This window comes from Paroedura picta, chromosome 3, assembly GCF_049243985.1.
Source record: "Paroedura picta isolate Pp20150507F chromosome 3, Ppicta_v3.0, whole genome shotgun sequence".
Classification (NCBI taxonomy): domain Eukaryota; kingdom Metazoa; phylum Chordata; class Lepidosauria; order Squamata; family Gekkonidae; genus Paroedura; species Paroedura picta.
The window spans coordinates 42,820,701-42,839,292 of NC_135371.1; the positions used below are offsets into that span (position 1 = coordinate 42,820,701).

Genomic DNA, 18,592 nt, shown 5'->3' on the forward strand with positions numbered 1-18,592 from the left:
AAGACATTTTCTCACCTGGTCCAGTCCCAGTCCAGTCAGACTGTCAAGCTCAAAACAGCTCAACAGTGAGACGTAATCTCTGTACAACCTGTCCTGTTAAAGATCAACTGAATGACAATTCTCAGAATTCATCTTATGTATTTATTGTTCATTTGTATTTATATACTACCCTCTCTTGCAACTCAGGGCGGTTTATAGAAAACGTTAAATGAGTAATGCAGAAGGTTGCTTATAGTTTCAAGACCTATCAGCATACATCACTATCACCATACATGAACTATCAAAACTACTGTAGTGCCCCAGGTATATTTTTTGAAGAAGTATTATCTCCCTACTATGATTATAGGTGCATGGTTTATATGTATTCCATACACCCACACATTTAAGTATGCCCAAGACTGCTTATAAAAATAAAATAATAACAGAATATTAAAAGATATTAAAATAAAGCATTAAAAACCCAGCCAAGCATAAAAACATAAACCATGCAAACAGAACACTGACAGCTTAAATTAACAATTTCCAAACAAAAACAATGTTAAAGGATGCGCCCTTAAGTTAAAAGCCTGGGTGAACAAAATGCACATCCTATCTAAATGAGAGAAACACAGGCACTGAGGGAGCATTAAGGGGAAGGATTCCACAGGGGATGTGCCACAGCCAAAAAAGCCCTGCCTCTGCTTGCCTCCCACCTCACCTCTGAAGGTGAGGGCACTGACAGCAAAGCTCATGAGGCATATCTTAAGCGGGTTACACAATGTGGGCAGGCAAAGTCCTTTAACTACCTTGTCCCTGTCACTTTAAAAAAAAGTGACTGTATGTGCACAGTCTGTTTTGCTTCCCCACCCCTAGCTTTTTGAGGGGAAGATCACAATTAGGCCTTTTCGCCTCTACAGAGATAGTGTTGCTTGAATGTATTTTAGAGAGAAAATAGATGTCTTTTTCCTGCAGCACAAATGGAGATCAAATCCCATCAATCCTGCTTGTTCCCAAACTTTGACATTATTAATGACAGCTATTTGAGCAGCAGCACTTATGGCTTTAAATCTCAGTTGAATTTCCAAAATCACATACTGAGCAAGAAGGAAGATGGAGAGAATCCGTCAACAGATCAGGACAGGGTTCAAGATACATTATGCACCCAGCTCTTCAGGGTAAACAAACAAACAAAAAATTCTACGTGAAATGGCACAAGGTGCTGGCATAACCCCGACTCCCGAACCCTTCTGTACAAAAGCCCTTTCTGGAAACGTGAGGGCAGGAGAGAGGTTTCGAAAAAGAAGCCCTCCCCCACTCATGCAAGGAACAGGAGCTAAAAATCTCCTTCCAGGATTGACACACACCAGAGACATTTCCACGATTGCCCTAAAACTAACAGGAAATCAATTGCTCTAGCATATATAAAGAAGCCCACTGAGTACAGAAGCAGATTCATCCATTTTCTGCAGGGAAGAGATGTCAACAACGGTTACTGGTATTTGAAATGACTGGGGAAGGGATTGCTCGAAGAACCCTGCCCAGATTATCATGAGTAAAATGCAGCCAAGCCATTTTTATTCATTAAATGTACGGATAACTTGGTAAGCCCACAGTAATCGTCCCTAAGGGAGATGTCATGGCTCCTAAGTATGTGGCTGCCAAAACTGAGCTGGTTATCAGCCAAGCCTGCCTGAGCAATGCTGACAAGACCTTCCAGCCTTGAGATGCAGCCATCTGGACATGCTGAGATTCAACAGCTTGTTAGCACACAGCCTAACCAAATACATCATTTAGCTTTGAGAAAACTGGTTTTCTTATGTATTTACGGGACCAAGTCAGAGCTCTCTGCTTCCTTTCACCTCTTGAAGTAATCCTTTAAGCACACCTGACCATGTTTCAGAAGTAGAGTTGGTTTTTATACCCTGTTTATTCACTGTCCAAAAGAGTCTCAAAGCGGCTTACAATCACCTTCCCTTCCTCTCCCCATGCTCTGTGAGCTGCATGTGGAGGAGCGGGAAATCAAATCTGGCTCACCAGATTAGAAGTCGCTGCTCTACCATGCTGACAACAAAGAGTAAAGGCATCAAAGTTCCCTTCTTACCACATATTCATCCTCGTAGCCTTCCTCATCAGCTTCGCCAGTGTTCGGGTCACAGTCCTTGACAGTGAATTTCATCATACAGCTAAATGTACAGGCGACTGCAAAGAACACAACATACACTCAATGACAGTGCCTGCCATTCGTTTTTCAGTCCCAGGCCCAATCTGCCCCATGTATTTAAAAGTTACTGAAGGTTCTAAGGAGGACTTACAACACACCTTGCAATTCTCAAAGAATTTCCTCAGAGGAACAGTGCAGATGCTTATCAACAGGCATGTGAGATTACTCACAGAAACACTGCTAAGAAAGCTTCATGCCTGCAATTTATGCTCTGCAGCACAGAATCTGATGCTACTCTCCCTTTTCCATCTGGAATTTATCGTAATATATCCAAACTTATAAATGAAAGGAGGGCAGAGAGCAAGGGCCGTTCAGTCACAGCATAAAGTCTAAACCAGGGGTAGTCAAACTGCGGCCCTCCAGATGTCCATGGACTACAATTCCCATGAGCCCCTGCCAGCATTTGCTGGCAGGGGCTCATGGGAATTGTAGTCCATGGACATCTGGAGGGCCGCAGTCTAAACAGGGGGCTCCTGGTCTAAATAGTAGTCACAAACTAAAAGACTGAAGACATCAAGACATCAAGACTGAAGAAAAAACTGAAGACATCAAAGGGTGCCTCAGTTGCAATTCACAATTGTTCTTAAAAAAAGAGAAAAGTGGGCTGCTGCAGCCTCCCTCTAAGTTCGTGCATGCTGGAGGATAGTCTTGTTTCTCCAGCATCAAAGCTGCTCTGTTCCACTTCAGCATCTACGGAAAGGGGCCTGGATAGGACTCTGCACTGTGGTAGAAGGTGGGTTTACACAGAGAGGAATGAAAGTTACCTGCCGTTGGGTCCTCTTCAGGCAACGTGACCAATGTGTAGCAAGTGCCAGGCTGGTTGTATTGCAAGCTTTTTGCAGGTATGAAACCAATAACCTCATATCCTTCCGTTGGTTCCATCTGCACAGTGACATTTTCCAGGATCTGATCATTCAAGGTGTTTGTGCAGTCAAACTGTAGGAGCAAGTAAGGTTACACCATAACCAAAAGTCAGTCCACTAGTCTTCGATGTATATACTGACAGATGTAGTTTGAGGTAGAACGGTCACTTGATTGGCAGGACTTGAACGAAGCTAGGGATGGATGATCTAAAGGTAGTATCCAGCATCCCTTTTATGGACACAATGCTTAAGATCTATGTTTAGGAAGACTTCCAAAGCATTGCATTGAGCAAAAATCAAAGGTACTGTTTGCAGTGCCTATGTACTTTGGAAGCAGGCTGGCTGCGCTGAAGAGAACTTCAGTTCTTGAGCCACCACAGGCATGAAGCTTGTTCTCAATGTAGGCTCATTAAGATGGCTCCCTTTGGCTTCCACTTGCCTCCTGGACTGATAGATTCTTACAGTGTATACAACTCAATTGTTTCAGAAGGGTGACATTCTCAATAGCATCCATGTTGAGATGTACATTTTCAGCAGTGAAACAAACAGATATTTTCATGCATTTTAGGATCTGTATCGAAAGTGCACCTAATTTGTTTTAAATATTTTAATGTCACATTTCTACCTGATTAGGGTCCCCGATTTGGTGCATATAAAAACATTAAAATATTTGAACAATTAAAAATTAAATGATGAAATAATTTAAAATAATATTGGAACCAGGGAGAAGGACCATTATGGGGGAGTAAGCCACATGAAACAAAACTGCCAGTGCTTAAAAGTAAAAGTTACACTTTTACTTATCCTCATCATTCAACTGTGAACAAGAACCTGTGCTTTGCTGAAGGCTGCTTACCACCTTGGTCTGCAGACTGCCAGCCCTAATTCCACCTACAGAGTAGCAATTTAGAGTTGACATGAATACCAGCTAACGGGGACTGGGAAGGGAGGGGATGCCTACACCTTCGCATACAGACTGAGAGCTGTTCTGATTTTTGTGTCTGTAGGTTCCTTTGCTGGTAGAGGAGTTTCCCCTCAGTTTTGAGTTTTGTACTAACAGAGATGTAAGTAACAGATTTTTTGATATATTGGGGTTTTCAGTTGTTTTACACTGTATATGCCTTTAAAGCCATTTTGAATCCTGGAAAAAACGGGCATAAATAAGTAAACAAGCCCATTTTCATAGGTCTATCTTCCAGTAAGAGCCTCTTGTGGCGCAGGGTGGTAAGGCACCAGAAATGTTGTCTGAAGCTGTCTGCCCATGAGGCAAGGAGTTCAATTGGAGTGAATCTCCAGGAATCAATATCTATTATGGTTACTAAGCCCCCTGATTGCATTATTTTCCCACTGGCATCAGAAGATGTTGTTGTTTCAGTACAATACCCACCTGGAAAACCATGTGATTGGTGAATGTGTGCTTGGTACAGTGAATCACATACTCGGTTTCCAATTCTGTGAGAGCAACTGGTGTAGGAGAAGACTTGAACAATGGGCCAAGTTCTCGGAATTCGGGAATAGCAGCTAGTTGCTCTAAAAGACAGTAAAAGAGCAACAGGATTTCCATTCATTGTTGGGATAAAATAAGACTGCATAATCTTCAGTCAAGTGTAAAGAGTGATTTATTTCTTGAAGCATTCATATGTTGTCTCTCCTTGTGGTTCAAGGCAGTTCACAATAATAGTTTTAAACATTTTCAGTTAAAACCAGAAGAAAATAACAAGCTAGCAAAATTTCCCCTTCCTTTCCACTTTATAGAATCAGAATCATAGAGCTGGATGGGACCTCCAGGGTCATCTAGTCTAACCCCCTGCAAAATGCAGGACACTCACCCGCAGTCATCCATGCCCAGATGATGCCACCCCCCCCCAAAGAAAACCCAGAATTCATGGTGAGTCTGGCCTGGAGGAAATTTGCCTCCCAACCCAAAGTTTGGGGGCAAAGATTACCCTGGACATGCAAGAAAGGGCCATAAGAGCCAAGCATGGACACAATCCTGTCTGCCTAGCCACTTGTACATCTTTTAATTACATCTTTTAATCCCTTAAAAGATGGCCTGCTGTTCAAACCCTCTCAAAAGCCCTGGTAAATAAGCAGTTCTCCAAGGACTCCTCACCTCTTCAGGGAGGCCATTCAACAGAGTAGGAGCTATGATGGAAAAAGCCTGGGCTCTGGTGAATGCTAGACTGGCTGTTCTAAGTGGTGGGCTAGCCCACAGAGTGCTGCCCAAAGAATGTATGTGGTGCACAGGGACACATAAAGAGGCGGTCTTTCAAGACGGGGAATTATCAAGAGAGAAAGTTATGAACAGGTAGCTCTGTTTCCAGGGAAGAGGCATAGCTCAGTGGGAGAGAATACACAATGAAGGTCTGCATTCAGTCATCTGGGAAAGATCCCTACTGAAATCTTGGAGGGCTGCTTCCATAATGAACAATACTGGGCTCAGGCTTAAATGCTCTGATTCAGTTTTGTATGCTGTGATTTCTAGCAGATGAACCCTTCACTTTAAGGCTTTCTAGAGCAGTTCCAGCACTGAAAAGAGATGTGTGCTGGACACTATACACATATACACAGTACCCAGGCAATTCAAGTTCCGTATCTCCTTCCCAAAATGCAAGAGGAAATTATCATACCTTGGAATATTTCTTGTCGGGTGGCTGCTACTTTCTCTGGCTGCTTCACTGCAGAGATGGGAATATTTTCTGCATAAAGGAAAGGAAAGTACTGTGTGTTAGGTTGGGTACTCAGAAAAGGGAAATAAAGTAACAGTTTAGAAACAAGTTGCAGATTTATTACCATAATAATTTTACCAAAATTCCAATCAGATGGCAAACCGGAAGGACAAACATGCTAAGCTATCCCAAACACTTTAAAAGATGAAATTAAGCAATTCCACCGCTCCACCACATGCAGCCAACTGGGTGACTTTGGGCTAGTCACAGTCCTGTTAGAGCTGTTCTCACAGAACAATTCTGGCAGAGCTCTCTCAGCCTACCCTTACCTTACAGGGTGTCTGTTATGGGGAGAGGAAGGGAGGGTGATTGTAAGCTGCTTAGTATGAAATCAAAGGGAGCCTGGGAAGTACCTCAAGAAATGTTCAAGGCCAGCCTTTCTCAACTTTTTTACCATTGAGAAAGCTCTGAAACATTCCTCAGGCTTTGAGAAATCCCAGAAGTGGCACGATCATAGTTGGGAAAAATAACTGCGTACACACCCACCCAAGGCCCCTCCCGCTCGAAGGTCCATTATTGGCCATTTTGGAAAGGGGGGTATTGTCACATCACAATAAATGTTTAACAATTTTTTTTAAATCTATAAAAAAAATTAGTTAACTTCCATTCATTTGGGAAACTCTTTCATGAAACTTTGGTTGAGAAAGCCTGCTCCAGGCCCTGTTGAGAAAGATTCCCTTCATGGTTCTTCAGTTACCTATTCTTTGTTCGATGAGGGGGGCGGTTGCCAAAGGAACAGATTTCAGGTCAAACGGTTTCTCTGATGGCTCCAGAGTATACTGATGCAATGCCCTCTCTAGCCCAGGGATGGATACCGTCAATCCTGGAGGGAGAAATGGTGACACACAAAAAATAGAATTCACAGGAAATGAGACGGCTCTTTCCCAGCTTATAAATCAGAGCGCAATTAACTCTCTACATCTGCTCTTCCATATGCCCTCATCTACAAATGTTCTTAAAGAGCTTGGATTTTAGCCAGTTTAATCCCCTACAGTTTCATTGGGCTGTAGATCAGGCTACGAGCGACTCCCCGCTGTGACTCTCACCATTCAAATGCTGCAAATCCATTTTCAGTGAATATACCTGCATTTCAGAAAAAGCAACCTGAGAAGGACCCCTATGGAAATGGCTCTTCTCTCTGGAGTAGGGTACATACATCTGGCTTGCATCTGTTTGCTTTAAGGACCAGAGACAGCAAGCACAGAGGCATGGCAATACACCTTCTGGCCTGCTCAGACAACGCACAGTGCCACATAAGGGGGAGCTGAGCTGGAAATCGAGATCAAATTCCCATCTGCTTTTCAGGCTGCGTTACACTATTCCTGCTGACCTACGGACCTAAAATGGCAGTAACTGCCTTTAACCAAATGAAGCCTTCTGGCCCTCAATTCAACCAGCAGTTGTTTAAATCATTGCTGCTACACTGCAATGCAGCACAGGCCCAGCTGGTCTTGGTTGCGGGGGGGGGGGGGGGCTTTAGGTCTTCCATATTGCCTTTGTTCCTGTTCCCTGTTCTTAGATAGTCCTTGGCTACAGAATGACTGCGCAGTTCTACTGTGAGAGGTAAGTCATGAGTTACATTGGAGAATGCAGGACACTGGATTGGGACAGCTTGCCTGCACCTTCATGGGAGGTGGGTGTGTGTGTGCAAATATGGAGATGCTTAGGGACACTAAAGGTTGTGCTAGTGGGGGGAGGTGTTCGTTTATTTAGAACAATTAGAACAAGCCCTGCTCAGAATGATTCACAAAGTAAATGAGAACTAAGAATGTTCCGTTGAAAGAGTCCAGGATCCAAGAAGGGCATTCAGATCTGCATCTCATCTCCAGTTTTCTTGCACCCATGGGTCAGGCTTTTTTTCTCTCCTGTATGCTTTTGGACAATGTTTATAATAATATAAAACACCCTGAGCTATTAGGCTAGGGCAAAGTAAACCAACCAGCTTTTAGCTACAGTTCTTTTGAAAATGTTTCAATAAAAAAAAGCTGCACATTTGATTCTTCTTTTTGTTTAACCAGATATGAGATCCATGACTTGTTCTACCCATGCAGCAGGATGAGGTGCTAGACAGCTAATGCTGCACAATGGCCTGAGTTTGAATTTAAATTTTGCAAAGTTTCCTAACAGATAATTTTTATAAATGGAAAATTAGCATATAACGTGCTGAGGCCAAGGGTATAGCTTTATTTTGTGTATGCTTTAAAAAAAATGCAGTCAGTTGTTTTCACTGGGGGGGGGGGCGTGTTTGGGCTGCCAACAGCCTGGAGAAAAAAAATGTCCTGGTCCTTTACTAAAAGGCTCAATGTGTGGAAATGGGCTGGTGAAGCTTTTCATGGTATGAAGGTAAACAACATCACCTGGTTGATGACATCCCATTACGCTTCTATTAAAGGGACAGGACATTTTTGCCAGGATGTTTCACAACTCTAGGAATGATTCAAAATCTGACTGTTCCTTCCTGCAGTTTGGCCTCATCAGAATCCTACCGCCTCATTCTGCGGGATGTTTACACCAGTTCCATTTTACAAACCGCACAGTGGCTTAGCTTCTAATGGTTCCTCTGCTCAGCTTCATTAGTGGGGGAGTCATTTCTGTGTCAAGCAATAAAAACAACTTTGTATTTTAAGAAGCTGCCACTAGTTACCATTCAGAATGTATCCAGCATTTAGCGCTTTTTGCTTCTGCTCCAAGACACTTAGGTAGAAAGTGGCCCTATCTCTGACTTCGTTGTCATCATCCATCACACACCTGAAATAAACATGAGAGAACCTTGCTCAATGGGAAGCACTGAAATTCACACAGTCCCATCTAGAAAGTTATCCCAACACAGATAGACAAGCCAGCTGGACACTAGAAAGGTCAGGTCAACAGTGTATACCCAAGCAGGAGATGAACTTCTCACCCAGTGGCCTTTGAGATGATTTACAGTACTCGATATAGAATTTGCAGTGGATGGTGGTGCTGTGGATCGAACAGAACGTTTCTGCAGATGCAGCCCTTTTCATTCAGGGGGCATGACTTTCTAGCTCCCCCCCCCATTTGCAATTGCAAATGTCCCCAAATACTGCTTTTTCAAGCCTGTCTTAGCCTTTTTTTGTTTATATTGAGGTCCCTGAAAATGTCCCATTTAATTCATGTAGGGCAAACTGAAAAGCTTTGCAAGTATGATTCTATGCAAAGGAATCTGAATTCCTTAAATGTCCACTACAGATTTTACATCCATTCTATTTTCATTGATTTTTACTTCACAATTTTATGTTTGGTATTTTCTGCTAACTTTGCATTTGCCTTCCTCTCATCAGTGTAATTTTTTGAATCTAGAAAGCAAAAAGCCATAATTTCTAGTGCAAAATTGCTCCATACATTTTCTTATTCCTTGATGACAAATTCAAACAACTGACATCCTATCTTTCACTACTGCCTGTACTGGTTGCATTCAGATGTCACAATAAATTATAATTAAATTAAATTGGGTAGCTGGGCTACCTCACAAAAGCTCATGCCCTGCCACAAATTTTGTTAGTCTTCAGGGTGCTCCAGGACTCTTGCTCTTTCCTATAATTAAATTGCAAGTGAATACAAACACAACTAATTGCTGTGGCTGCATACCACTCTTGTTACTTGTGGAGCTTGACGGAAATCCTCCAGGTGTGATCAAATAACTTGTTTGCCCAGACATCCTGGGAAACTGAAATGATCAGACTGGGAAGCATTCAGTCAAGCTCTGCATGCAAGAGGAGGATGTAGGAATAAGGCTTAACCATGCCCACAAGCTGCTTTCTTGCCCAATCACAGCTTCATTACAGCTTGTTATGAGGTCTGGCTGCAGCCAGTGTCCAAGGGCATAAAGTAGCAGGAGAAGAAGAGCTGGCTTTTATACCCTGCTTTTCACTGCCCGAAGGAGTCTCAAAGCAGCTTGCAGTTGCCTTCCCTTTCCTCTCCCCAAAACAGACACCCTGTGAGGTAGGTCATCCTCCTGTCCACAAACTACTAGGAATTATTAGGACACACTTTATCCCCATCTGGCATCCAACAGAGCTGTCTCAGCAGAGAAAGGTGCCCTTTTCCCCCAGGAAAAGTTCCTTTCCATCCTGGCAGGGTTTTGCGGTCCTGGAGGCCACTGCTGTGTAGACCAGGGGTAGTCAAACTGCGGGACTACAATTCCCATGAGGCCCTGCCAGTGTTCCCCTGGTGTAGACAGATATTTCACATAAGCTGTCTACATAAGCTCCACACAGCTCACCTCTTCAGCAAGACTATGATGCTTGGCAACATCTCCTCATTCTGGGCCCCAAACTTGGCCAGAGCACTCACAGCCCCTGTAGAAAAGCAAAACAGAAAAGGAGAGCTCGGCTGGGAAAGAGCATCTAAAAAGATCCAGAGAAGTTCATTTATATAGCCTATTGTGACAGAATATATTTTTCTCAAAAGCTGCCATGGCCAAGCACAGATTAAGAAAACAGCCACAGAACGGTTTGCGTAGTTATCTAAAAGCATCTGTAATTGAACTACGTGGGCGAAATGAAGGACCTCCAAAGACTGATGGCAGAATTGTATCTCCCCTCCCCTGTGGCCCAGTGCATGACACGCAGAGGTCCCAGGTTCAGTCCCCAGCATCCCCAGTTCAAGTGACGAGGCAGCAGGTGATGTGAAGGACTCCTGCCTGAAACCCAGGAGAATTGCTGCCAGTCTGAGTACCAACTTGGTTGGACCGGTGGCCTGGTTCAGTATAGAGCAGTTTAATGTGTATCTCATCTCCTTGTTCCCTTCCCTAACAATCCCCACAGTCTCTCCCCCTTTCACTGCTTCCATCTCTCCTTCCCACCCAGCAGCAAACTTCTCTTTATCTGCCCTGTCTTCAGCTTCTCCTCCCTCTGGCAACTTTTCCTAGGACAAACTATGACCCAGCATGAGTGCTTCCCTTCCCTCTGCCTTCTATTTTCCACATTATTTCCTCTTTCTCCTCTGGCAACTTACACATGCACCTCTCTTCCCGTTTCCTTTCTTCTCGCTCACCAGCCAACCTCCTTTTATCATCGCCTGCTTTGGCTGTAGAGCATAAGCACAGCCCTACTGGATCAGACCAGTGGTCCACCTAGTCCAACATCCGACCTCACCTAGTGGCCAACTCAGCATGTGCACAGGGGGGGGGGGGGAATTCAGACTGTTTTGGGTTTGCATATTTTGATTCGGCCCAATTGATTTGGGCTGAATCCAAAACAGTCTGATTTTTTTCCTGAGCATATGCCTCTCCACCCCCTAACCCGCCTTCAGAAAGTGGCCCAACTGCCTGAGAGACTGGTGGGGGGAGAGGAGGCATTTAAAGGATGCTTTCTCTCCCCCCTGCCTTCTCAGGACGTACCTGAGAAGGCTAAGTAGGAGGCATTTAAAGGGCTCACCAAGCAGCTAAACTATTATGCTCAGTTTTAAGTACAGGGATGGGCAATTCAGCTCAAATAGGTCCAAAAAGTACCTGAATCTGCATTGATTTGGGTTCTTTTCAGCTTATCTGAAACAAATTGCCGAACCCTGTGGCCAACCAGATATACTGGAGGGCCTACACAGGGCATAGAGACCAAGGCCTTCCTCTGATGTTGCCTATTGGAAGTGGTATTCAGAGGTTTACTGCCTCTGAACATGGAGGTTCCCTTTAGTCACCATGATTAATAGCCACTGATAGACCCCCTCCTCCGTGAATCTGTCTAACGTCCTTTTAAAGCTAACTATGCTTGTGGCAATCACTAAATCCTCTGGCAGCAAATTCCACATTTTAATCATTCATTGTACAAAGAAGTATTTCCCTTTCTCTGTCTTGGATCTACTGCCCGTCAGCTTCATTGGGAAAGGGAGAAAAAGCTCACATGGTCAATTCCCTCCGTCCCATGAATAATTAGATACGCCTCTATCGTGTTCCCCCTTAGGTGTCTCTTCTAAACTGTAAAGCCCCAGATGGTTCAGCCTTTCCTCACAGGAAAGGTCCTCCAGCCCCCTAATCATCTTGGTTGCCCTCTTCTGTCATTTTTCAAGCCCTGCAATGTCCTCCTTGAGTTTTTGTGATCTTCTTTGTGAGTTATGGCCACAGTCTGAATGGACAAGATAGATAAGTATCCACAGATTTGGCCGTGTTGAGAATGAGATGAACTGATATCTGAACTCTACCTGTCTGCACCTTAAACATGGGAAACATTAAGACGAGAAGTGATTCACTTCCCTGTTCTTGATTTGATTCTGAGCCAGAAAACTCCAGTTTCTCCAAAGGGCACATACCTTCCCAGTTCACATACCTGCCCTGACCTCTTCATGTTCCAAAACAACTCTGTTGTAAATGAAGCGAATATATTTGGAAGGGTTGTTGGTCTTGGGCCCTTCCTGACCCAGGAGGTGGAGAATGCGGGTAGCCAAGACAGTGAACTCGCAGTCCTCAATGAACTCGCACAGGTGAGAGAGGCCAGTCTCCTTGCTCTCGGAGTTCTCCTCTATGATGCTGATGATGCATTCAACAATGGCACGTTTGTACTCAAAGCCACCCTAGAAATCAAGTGGGCAGATCAATTGAAACACTGACCCTGCAGAAGTGCGGCCCTACTGGGACTTCCTAAGAAACTCCAAGCTACTCAACAGCCAGCTTTCCGCAAAGTTTCAAAACAAGATTGGGGAACAACACAATGAGTGATTGTCTGCCCTGCTTGGCAAAGAGCTTGGAATCGCTTAGAAAAAACTCTTCATCTGGCTTGCTTTATTTGTATGGCATTAGTCACTTTTTCTGCCTGAAAAAGAAAGGTATGTAAATAAAACAAAAATATTAGTTTTTAAGATCTAATTCTTATGGGTGATAACAGAAATTGGAGAATTTTAGACACAGTGTTCAGTGGAAGGCACAGGTAGCCTTATTATAGCTTCCAGGATTCTAAGCGCTGTCCTTCTGCACAATGAATCCCCCCCCCTTTGCGCTGTTTCAAGCTCTACTATTCTATTAAATAATAGATCCAAGAGACCATCCTGGGTCAAATAGAAAGCAAAGAGAGGTGGGACTGTGAGGCTGCCTTATACTATGGGTCAATCAAGGCCCCTATTGTCCACTCACAGCAGCTCTTCAGATCTCAGAAAGGTGTTTCACATCACCTGCTACCTGATCCTTTTCATGGGAGATGGCAGGGGTCAAACCTGGGACCTTCTCTACCACTAAGCCATGGCCCCTCTCCGAAAGGGCATGCATTAGTATCTCTGTGGCCATCAAGCTCCAGTGAAAGGTGGTTGTGCATTTCAAAATGGCATACAGCAGGATCCCTTCTTCACTGTACATCTGAGCATATGTGAACTTTAAAAGATTAAATGAAATGCATATGAAAACCAGGAAGCTACATCTTGCTAGACACCCAGCAAGGGCCATGCCTGGATCATGGGGGCAAATAACTGCCCCCTAGAAGTGGCGCAGGGTGGTAAGGCAGCCAACATGCTGTCTGAAGCTCTGACCATGAGGCTGGGAGTTCAATCCCAGCAGCCGGCTCAAGGTTGACTCAGCCTTCCATCCTTCTGAGGTCGGTAAAATGAGTACCCAGCTTGCTGGGGGGTAAACGGTAATGACTGGGGAAGGCACTGGCAAACCGCCCCGTATTGAGTCTGCCATGAAAACACTAGAGGGCGTCACCCCAAGGGTCAGACATGACTCAGTGCTTGCACAGAGGATACCTTTACCTTAGAAACCCCTTCCTCCCCATACACCAAGGTCCCAATCAGAATCAGCCCCCCACCCCACCCTGGTTTAAAAAATGTTCCCTGCAGCTGTTGTGTGGCTGGTGGGAAAGTGAATTGGGTCTAGGGAGGGAACACAAATAAGACTTTTAAAAAACCACAGACATTGTGTCTTTTGGGCTAGAGTACATGATAATAATCCCATCATTCCTATCACATAGCCTTCCAATCTGGGATATGAAACGGACAACTTTTTTCTACTTTGGGACAATCAGACAGAACAGCTGTGCTTACCTCCTCCCGGAGCATTGTGAAGAGGAAGTTCATGAGGACCGAATGCTTGCGTGGATACTTCTGACATAGGGCGCTGATAGCCTGCACCACAACCACCTGCACATGCGGTAGATTGAAAAAAAAAAACATTAGCCCCTCTCCACAACACAAAGCTAAACAGAGTTTTTGGCCACCACAGTTGAAGGGGGATGGAGACAAACTGAAGCATGTCCAGTGGATAAGCGACAGGGTTGTGGGTGTCCTGCAAAGTGCAGGGGGTTGGACTAGATGACTCAGGAGGTCCCTTCCAATACTGTGATTCTATGAGAGACTCCAAATAAGAGGAAAGTATTTCCCTGCCTTGAACTCATCCGAGATTTCGGACATGAAGGATGAGATCTGCTTCATGAGTCGGTCAATGCTGCTCTCGCTGCCTGTCTTCAGCAGGGTCGTGATGGCCAGGGTGGCAATACTGCGGTTGGAGTCGGTCACCAGGTTCTCCAGGTCCAGGTTACAGGCAGTCACAGCAGATGGGTGCTTCATAGCGACCTGGCAGAGAGGAAGGGGCGTTCACTCCATGCAGCAAGGCAACTGGGTGCCTCTCAAGCCTGCACATCAAAGCATCAATACTACACCTGGCTCTTATTTTGTAAGCTAAGAGGTAATCCCAGTTGAAGGGAGCATTCTTGGACCTGAGAGCCCTCCCCTTACTTTTCCAGGCATGTTGGTAGGGGAGAGGTGCAGGAGAAAGGAGGCCACAGAAGAACGGACATGATTTCCAGGATACTTCCTTTTTCAAAGTTCACCTGCTCCAGAGTTAAGCCCTGGGATCCAAGGCGTTTGCTTAAGTGAACAATAGCAATTTGTTTTTACATAATTAAGGACAATTACTTCCCTCCTTTTCCCTTTTTGCAGCCTCTGGTACTTAGTAACTTTTGTGGCTTCTTACAGTGTCTCTCCTCTTTTTTGTTCTTTAACATCTACAGAGGCGAGCGCATCAGCCCCAGAGTTCCAGCCTCTCCTTACCTTGTTGAGGGTTCGAACTGCTGCATACCGAAGGGCTGCTTTGGGAGAACTGCAGAACAACTGCAACACTGCAAGGAATGGCAACTCCGTTAGTGACAAAGACAACAATAGGCTTTTCATAGCCCTAAACTGTCTGGGACCTTTGTATCTGCAGGGCTGCCTCTTCGCCTTTATGTCCCCCAAAGTGAGCAAAATTTATCAAGTGAGCAAAATTGCTTAGAATCCCCAGCCCCAAAGGTGTTAAATTGGCCTCAACCAGGGCAAGGGCTTTTTTGGCCATGGTGGAATGCTCTGTCTGGGGAGATCAGAGCCCTGCAGGACCAAGGACAGTTCCACAAGGCCTGCAAAACAGAGTTGTTCTGCCAGCCCTAAGCAAGACCAAGGCACTGTCGGTCAATACCAAAGCTGACAAGCCCGAATGTCCTGGAGGGGGTTGCATTTCCCCTGAAAGGAACCAGCCTGAAGCCCGGGAGTCCTGCTGGATCCTGACCTATTGTTGGCTTTCCCAATTTCTGAGGCCACACAGTGCTTATAATCAGCTATCTTTGATGCACCAGCTATGGAAGATCATGGCGTACACCCAAAAGTATGTTCTGGCAACAGTGATCCGTGCTCTGATTACATCCATGTTAGATTATTGTAATGCTCTTTGTGTGGGGCTGCCGTTGAAACCAGACAAGAAATGCAGCACTCAGACTATTGTCAGGGCAGGATACAGGGGTCATATCACCCCAGTGCTAAAAGATATCCAATGGCTGCCCATTTGCCTCCAGGCAAAATTCAGAGGACTGGTTTACTCTGAATGCTTTAAATGATGTGGGGCGAAGCTGTCTTGAAAAGCTGTCTTCTCCCATATTGCCCAGCCTGCCAGCTAAGATCGTCCTCACAAATCCTGCCCAGGATACTGCCCCTTCTGAAGGTGAGGTGGGTGGCAACCAGAGGCAGGACTCTTTCAGTGGCAGCACTGCCTTGGTGGAATGTCCTTCCCCTTGAGGCTCACCTGGCATCTACCTAGTATTCTTTTAAGCACAAGACATTTCTATCACCCAGGCTCATGACTAAGATATTTTACTCTGGAAACTTATTTGAAGCTGTCTGTGGTCTCCTTTTAGGATCTACATCTTATTTTATTTTATGCCGTGCTGGGGCTTTTTACTGCTCAACTCTGAAATCTTTTAATGTTTGTTTCGATTATTTATTTATTTGATTTATTTATTTTGTAAGCTGCCTAAGGCAGGTTACTGAAAATACAACATTAAAATGTTCTAAACAAAGTAAATTGTGCCACTGGTTTAATTGACTGTTCACCCTTCTTAAGCTCCAATGTTTTCTACTTATGGTGGATATTGTTTTTCCTTTTCAGTCCCATTTCTTTTTATTGCAACCACAAGGCAGGCCCTCCTCCCAGAGCTGAAATGCCTGCATGCCACTCCACTGAGGTTGCTTCATTGAAGTACAGGCCTTGCAAAAAAACCCAAAGACTTGGCAAACCCTACCTAGAGGGAGCTAATTTATACTGGAGGCCAGATGGGACCAGCCCTATGGCATCGGCAAGCCAAGCTGACGAGAGAGAGGGGGGGGGGAGGGAGAGAGAGGGGGAGAGGGAGAGGGACAGAAAGAGACCAGGAAGCCTCCCCCAGCAACCATTAAATGATCAAAAAGCAAAGGAGTTACCGGACACAGCAGGTGCCAGCTCTTTGGCTGTGCAGGTGGGGAGATTCACGATGGCAGATGCAGCCTCATACACCACCATCTCATGCTTGTTCCTTAAGCAGTTCTCAATGAAATCGAATAGTGGGCTGTCACGGCTGAGACAGTGGAAGGGGGAAAAAGACAATGATGGCTGCTTTACCCTTGTGTGCTTTAACATGTGGACAGGCAACTTCAAGGATTTGTTTCCCTGAAAAGCATTGTGAAGGGACACGGGTATTCTGCCTGTGGCATCGGAGGCTTTTACTTGTGTTAACAAGCTACCAGACACTGGGAGGGACAGTTGCTTCATCCAGAAGAGGCAATAAAGCAAAGGCACAGAGGAGCACACACTTTACAGAAGGGCCTATGTCTTTGAGAGGGGTTACAGCTCAGCAATAGGACACGTCTTCGGCATCCCAAAGGCTCCGGGTTCTATCTCTGTCATCTGCATTAAAGGATCTTGGGTAGCAGGTACCTGGAAAATCCCTTCTCTGCTTAAGATCCAGGAGAGCTGTGGCCAGCCAGAGGAGATAACCCCAAGCTAGAGGGAACAATGATCCAGCTTGGTATAAGGCAACTTCATGTGTTTAAATATTTCTCTACAAGAGGCACACAGGGAAATGACAGTCTTTGAGCATGTGAGTTTCACGTGCTGGCATGCTCCAAAGACAGCAAGGCTGAATGTGGAAGAACAATTTCAGATCACTATTGCTACTTCCTGATCTTGTCCATTTCGTGATCACAGGAAGGCTAAGAAGCCTCACAGCTGTGTGCTCTCCACCCATTTTCCTCCCTGCGCCGTCTAAGAAGCTACCTGCTGAAGATGTTTAGGGGTCAAAGCAAACAGGAAATCATCATTACTTTCTAGAGATCATGGGCTATGCCTCCCATCCAAAGCATGGGACCGGCCACAAAGGGTATTCTTTATGAGACAGGAAGAGGTCCTCACCCCCCAGCTTCTTCCTCCAGCAGTTTGCTGGCTACTCGGATCATCATGCAGTAGGCAAAAGGTGACTTCAGGCCCTGCCGCATGAACTTGCTGAGCATCTTGTTGACGGCCAAGCGGTCGTTCTTGCGCACGTGATACAGCAAGCCAAGGGCATGATACTGGAGAGGCAAGCAAAGAACGTGGGGAAAGGAGCACTGCCCAAGGCAAACCACACACCCATTGATGTTCTACCCCCCCCCACACAGACACACACACAATAAAATTAACCCAGAAAGGCACCAATAGGGTTTGTGCGGCTATACAATCCTTACCTGGACCATGATATTATCGCTTGAAGCTGCCTCCTGAGCCTCATTCACCCAGCGTTTTACCACATCAAAGCTGGTCTTCAGAAGGTGCTGTAAAGAAAGCAAGCCAGAAAGTGCATCAGGAGTAGGCACTGTGTAATTGCTCGAGAGAGAGAGAGAGAGAGAGAGAGACAGAGACAGAGACAGAGACAGAGAGAGACAGAGAGCACAGCTGATGCTTTTAATATCCTTTGACAAGAAGATAAAAGGCCTCAGAGTGGTAGTATTACTTCCAAAAAACCTGAACAAGGACTCAATAAGCTTCTTCCCAGGATTTCAGAGTGCATTTTGAGAGTTGGTGTGGTCTGGTGGTTGGACTAGTCTCTGGGATGCCTGGGTTCAAATCCCCACTCATGCCTTGGAAGCTGTTTGGGTGACCTTGGGCCAATCACACTTTCTCAGTCAAACCAACCTCACGGGGTTGTTGTGACAATAAAATCGAGAAGAGGAGAGGGTCCCCACTGGGGAGGAAGGTGGGGGCACAAATGAATTAAATAAGAAGTCTCCAGTGATATGCCATATTTTTTAAAAATCTAATGTTGCTACAGCTACAGCCGATAGTGGGCAACAGACCACTCAGTTCCCCAGCAGTGTGGTGTCGTGGTTAAGAGCCATGGTCTCTAATCTGGCGCGCTGGGTTTGATTCCCGGCTCCTCCACATGCAGCCAGCTGGGTGACCTTGGCCTCTCACAGCCTTGATAGTGCTGTTCTCACAGAGAAGTCTCTCTCAGCCTCGCCTACTGTGTGTGTTGTGGGGAGAGGAAGGGAAGGTGATTGTAAGCCGCTTTGAGACTCCTTGGGCAGTGAAAAGTGGGGTATAA

General features: G+C 45.3%; 1 protein-coding gene across 2 annotated transcripts in view; it reads right to left on the reverse strand.

The window, feature by feature from the left end:
• The window catches only part of COPG1 (coat protein complex I subunit gamma 1), a 36,779-nt gene that overhangs the window by 5,775 nt on the left and 12,412 nt on the right, over positions 1 to 18,592 (reverse strand). For both annotated transcript variants that reach the window (XM_077325427.1, XM_077325426.1), the window contains exons 8-21: positions 17,736 to 17,822; positions 17,425 to 17,582; positions 16,458 to 16,591; positions 14,784 to 14,851; positions 14,118 to 14,306; positions 13,779 to 13,874; positions 12,077 to 12,320; positions 10,036 to 10,111; positions 8,437 to 8,540; positions 6,490 to 6,615; positions 5,694 to 5,762; positions 4,451 to 4,593; positions 2,965 to 3,136; positions 2,081 to 2,178 (exon numbers count right to left, since the gene is read on the reverse strand). In XM_077325427.1, coding sequence (XP_077181542.1) covers positions 2,081 to 2,178; positions 2,965 to 3,136; positions 4,451 to 4,593; positions 5,694 to 5,762; positions 6,490 to 6,615; positions 8,437 to 8,540; positions 10,036 to 10,111; positions 12,077 to 12,320; positions 13,779 to 13,874; positions 14,118 to 14,306; positions 14,784 to 14,851; positions 16,458 to 16,591; positions 17,425 to 17,582; positions 17,736 to 17,822 — 1,764 coding nt within the window. The remainder of the gene's footprint in view (positions 1 to 2,080; positions 2,179 to 2,964; positions 3,137 to 4,450; positions 4,594 to 5,693; positions 5,763 to 6,489; positions 6,616 to 8,436; positions 8,541 to 10,035; positions 10,112 to 12,076; positions 12,321 to 13,778; positions 13,875 to 14,117; positions 14,307 to 14,783; positions 14,852 to 16,457; positions 16,592 to 17,424; positions 17,583 to 17,735; positions 17,823 to 18,592) is intronic.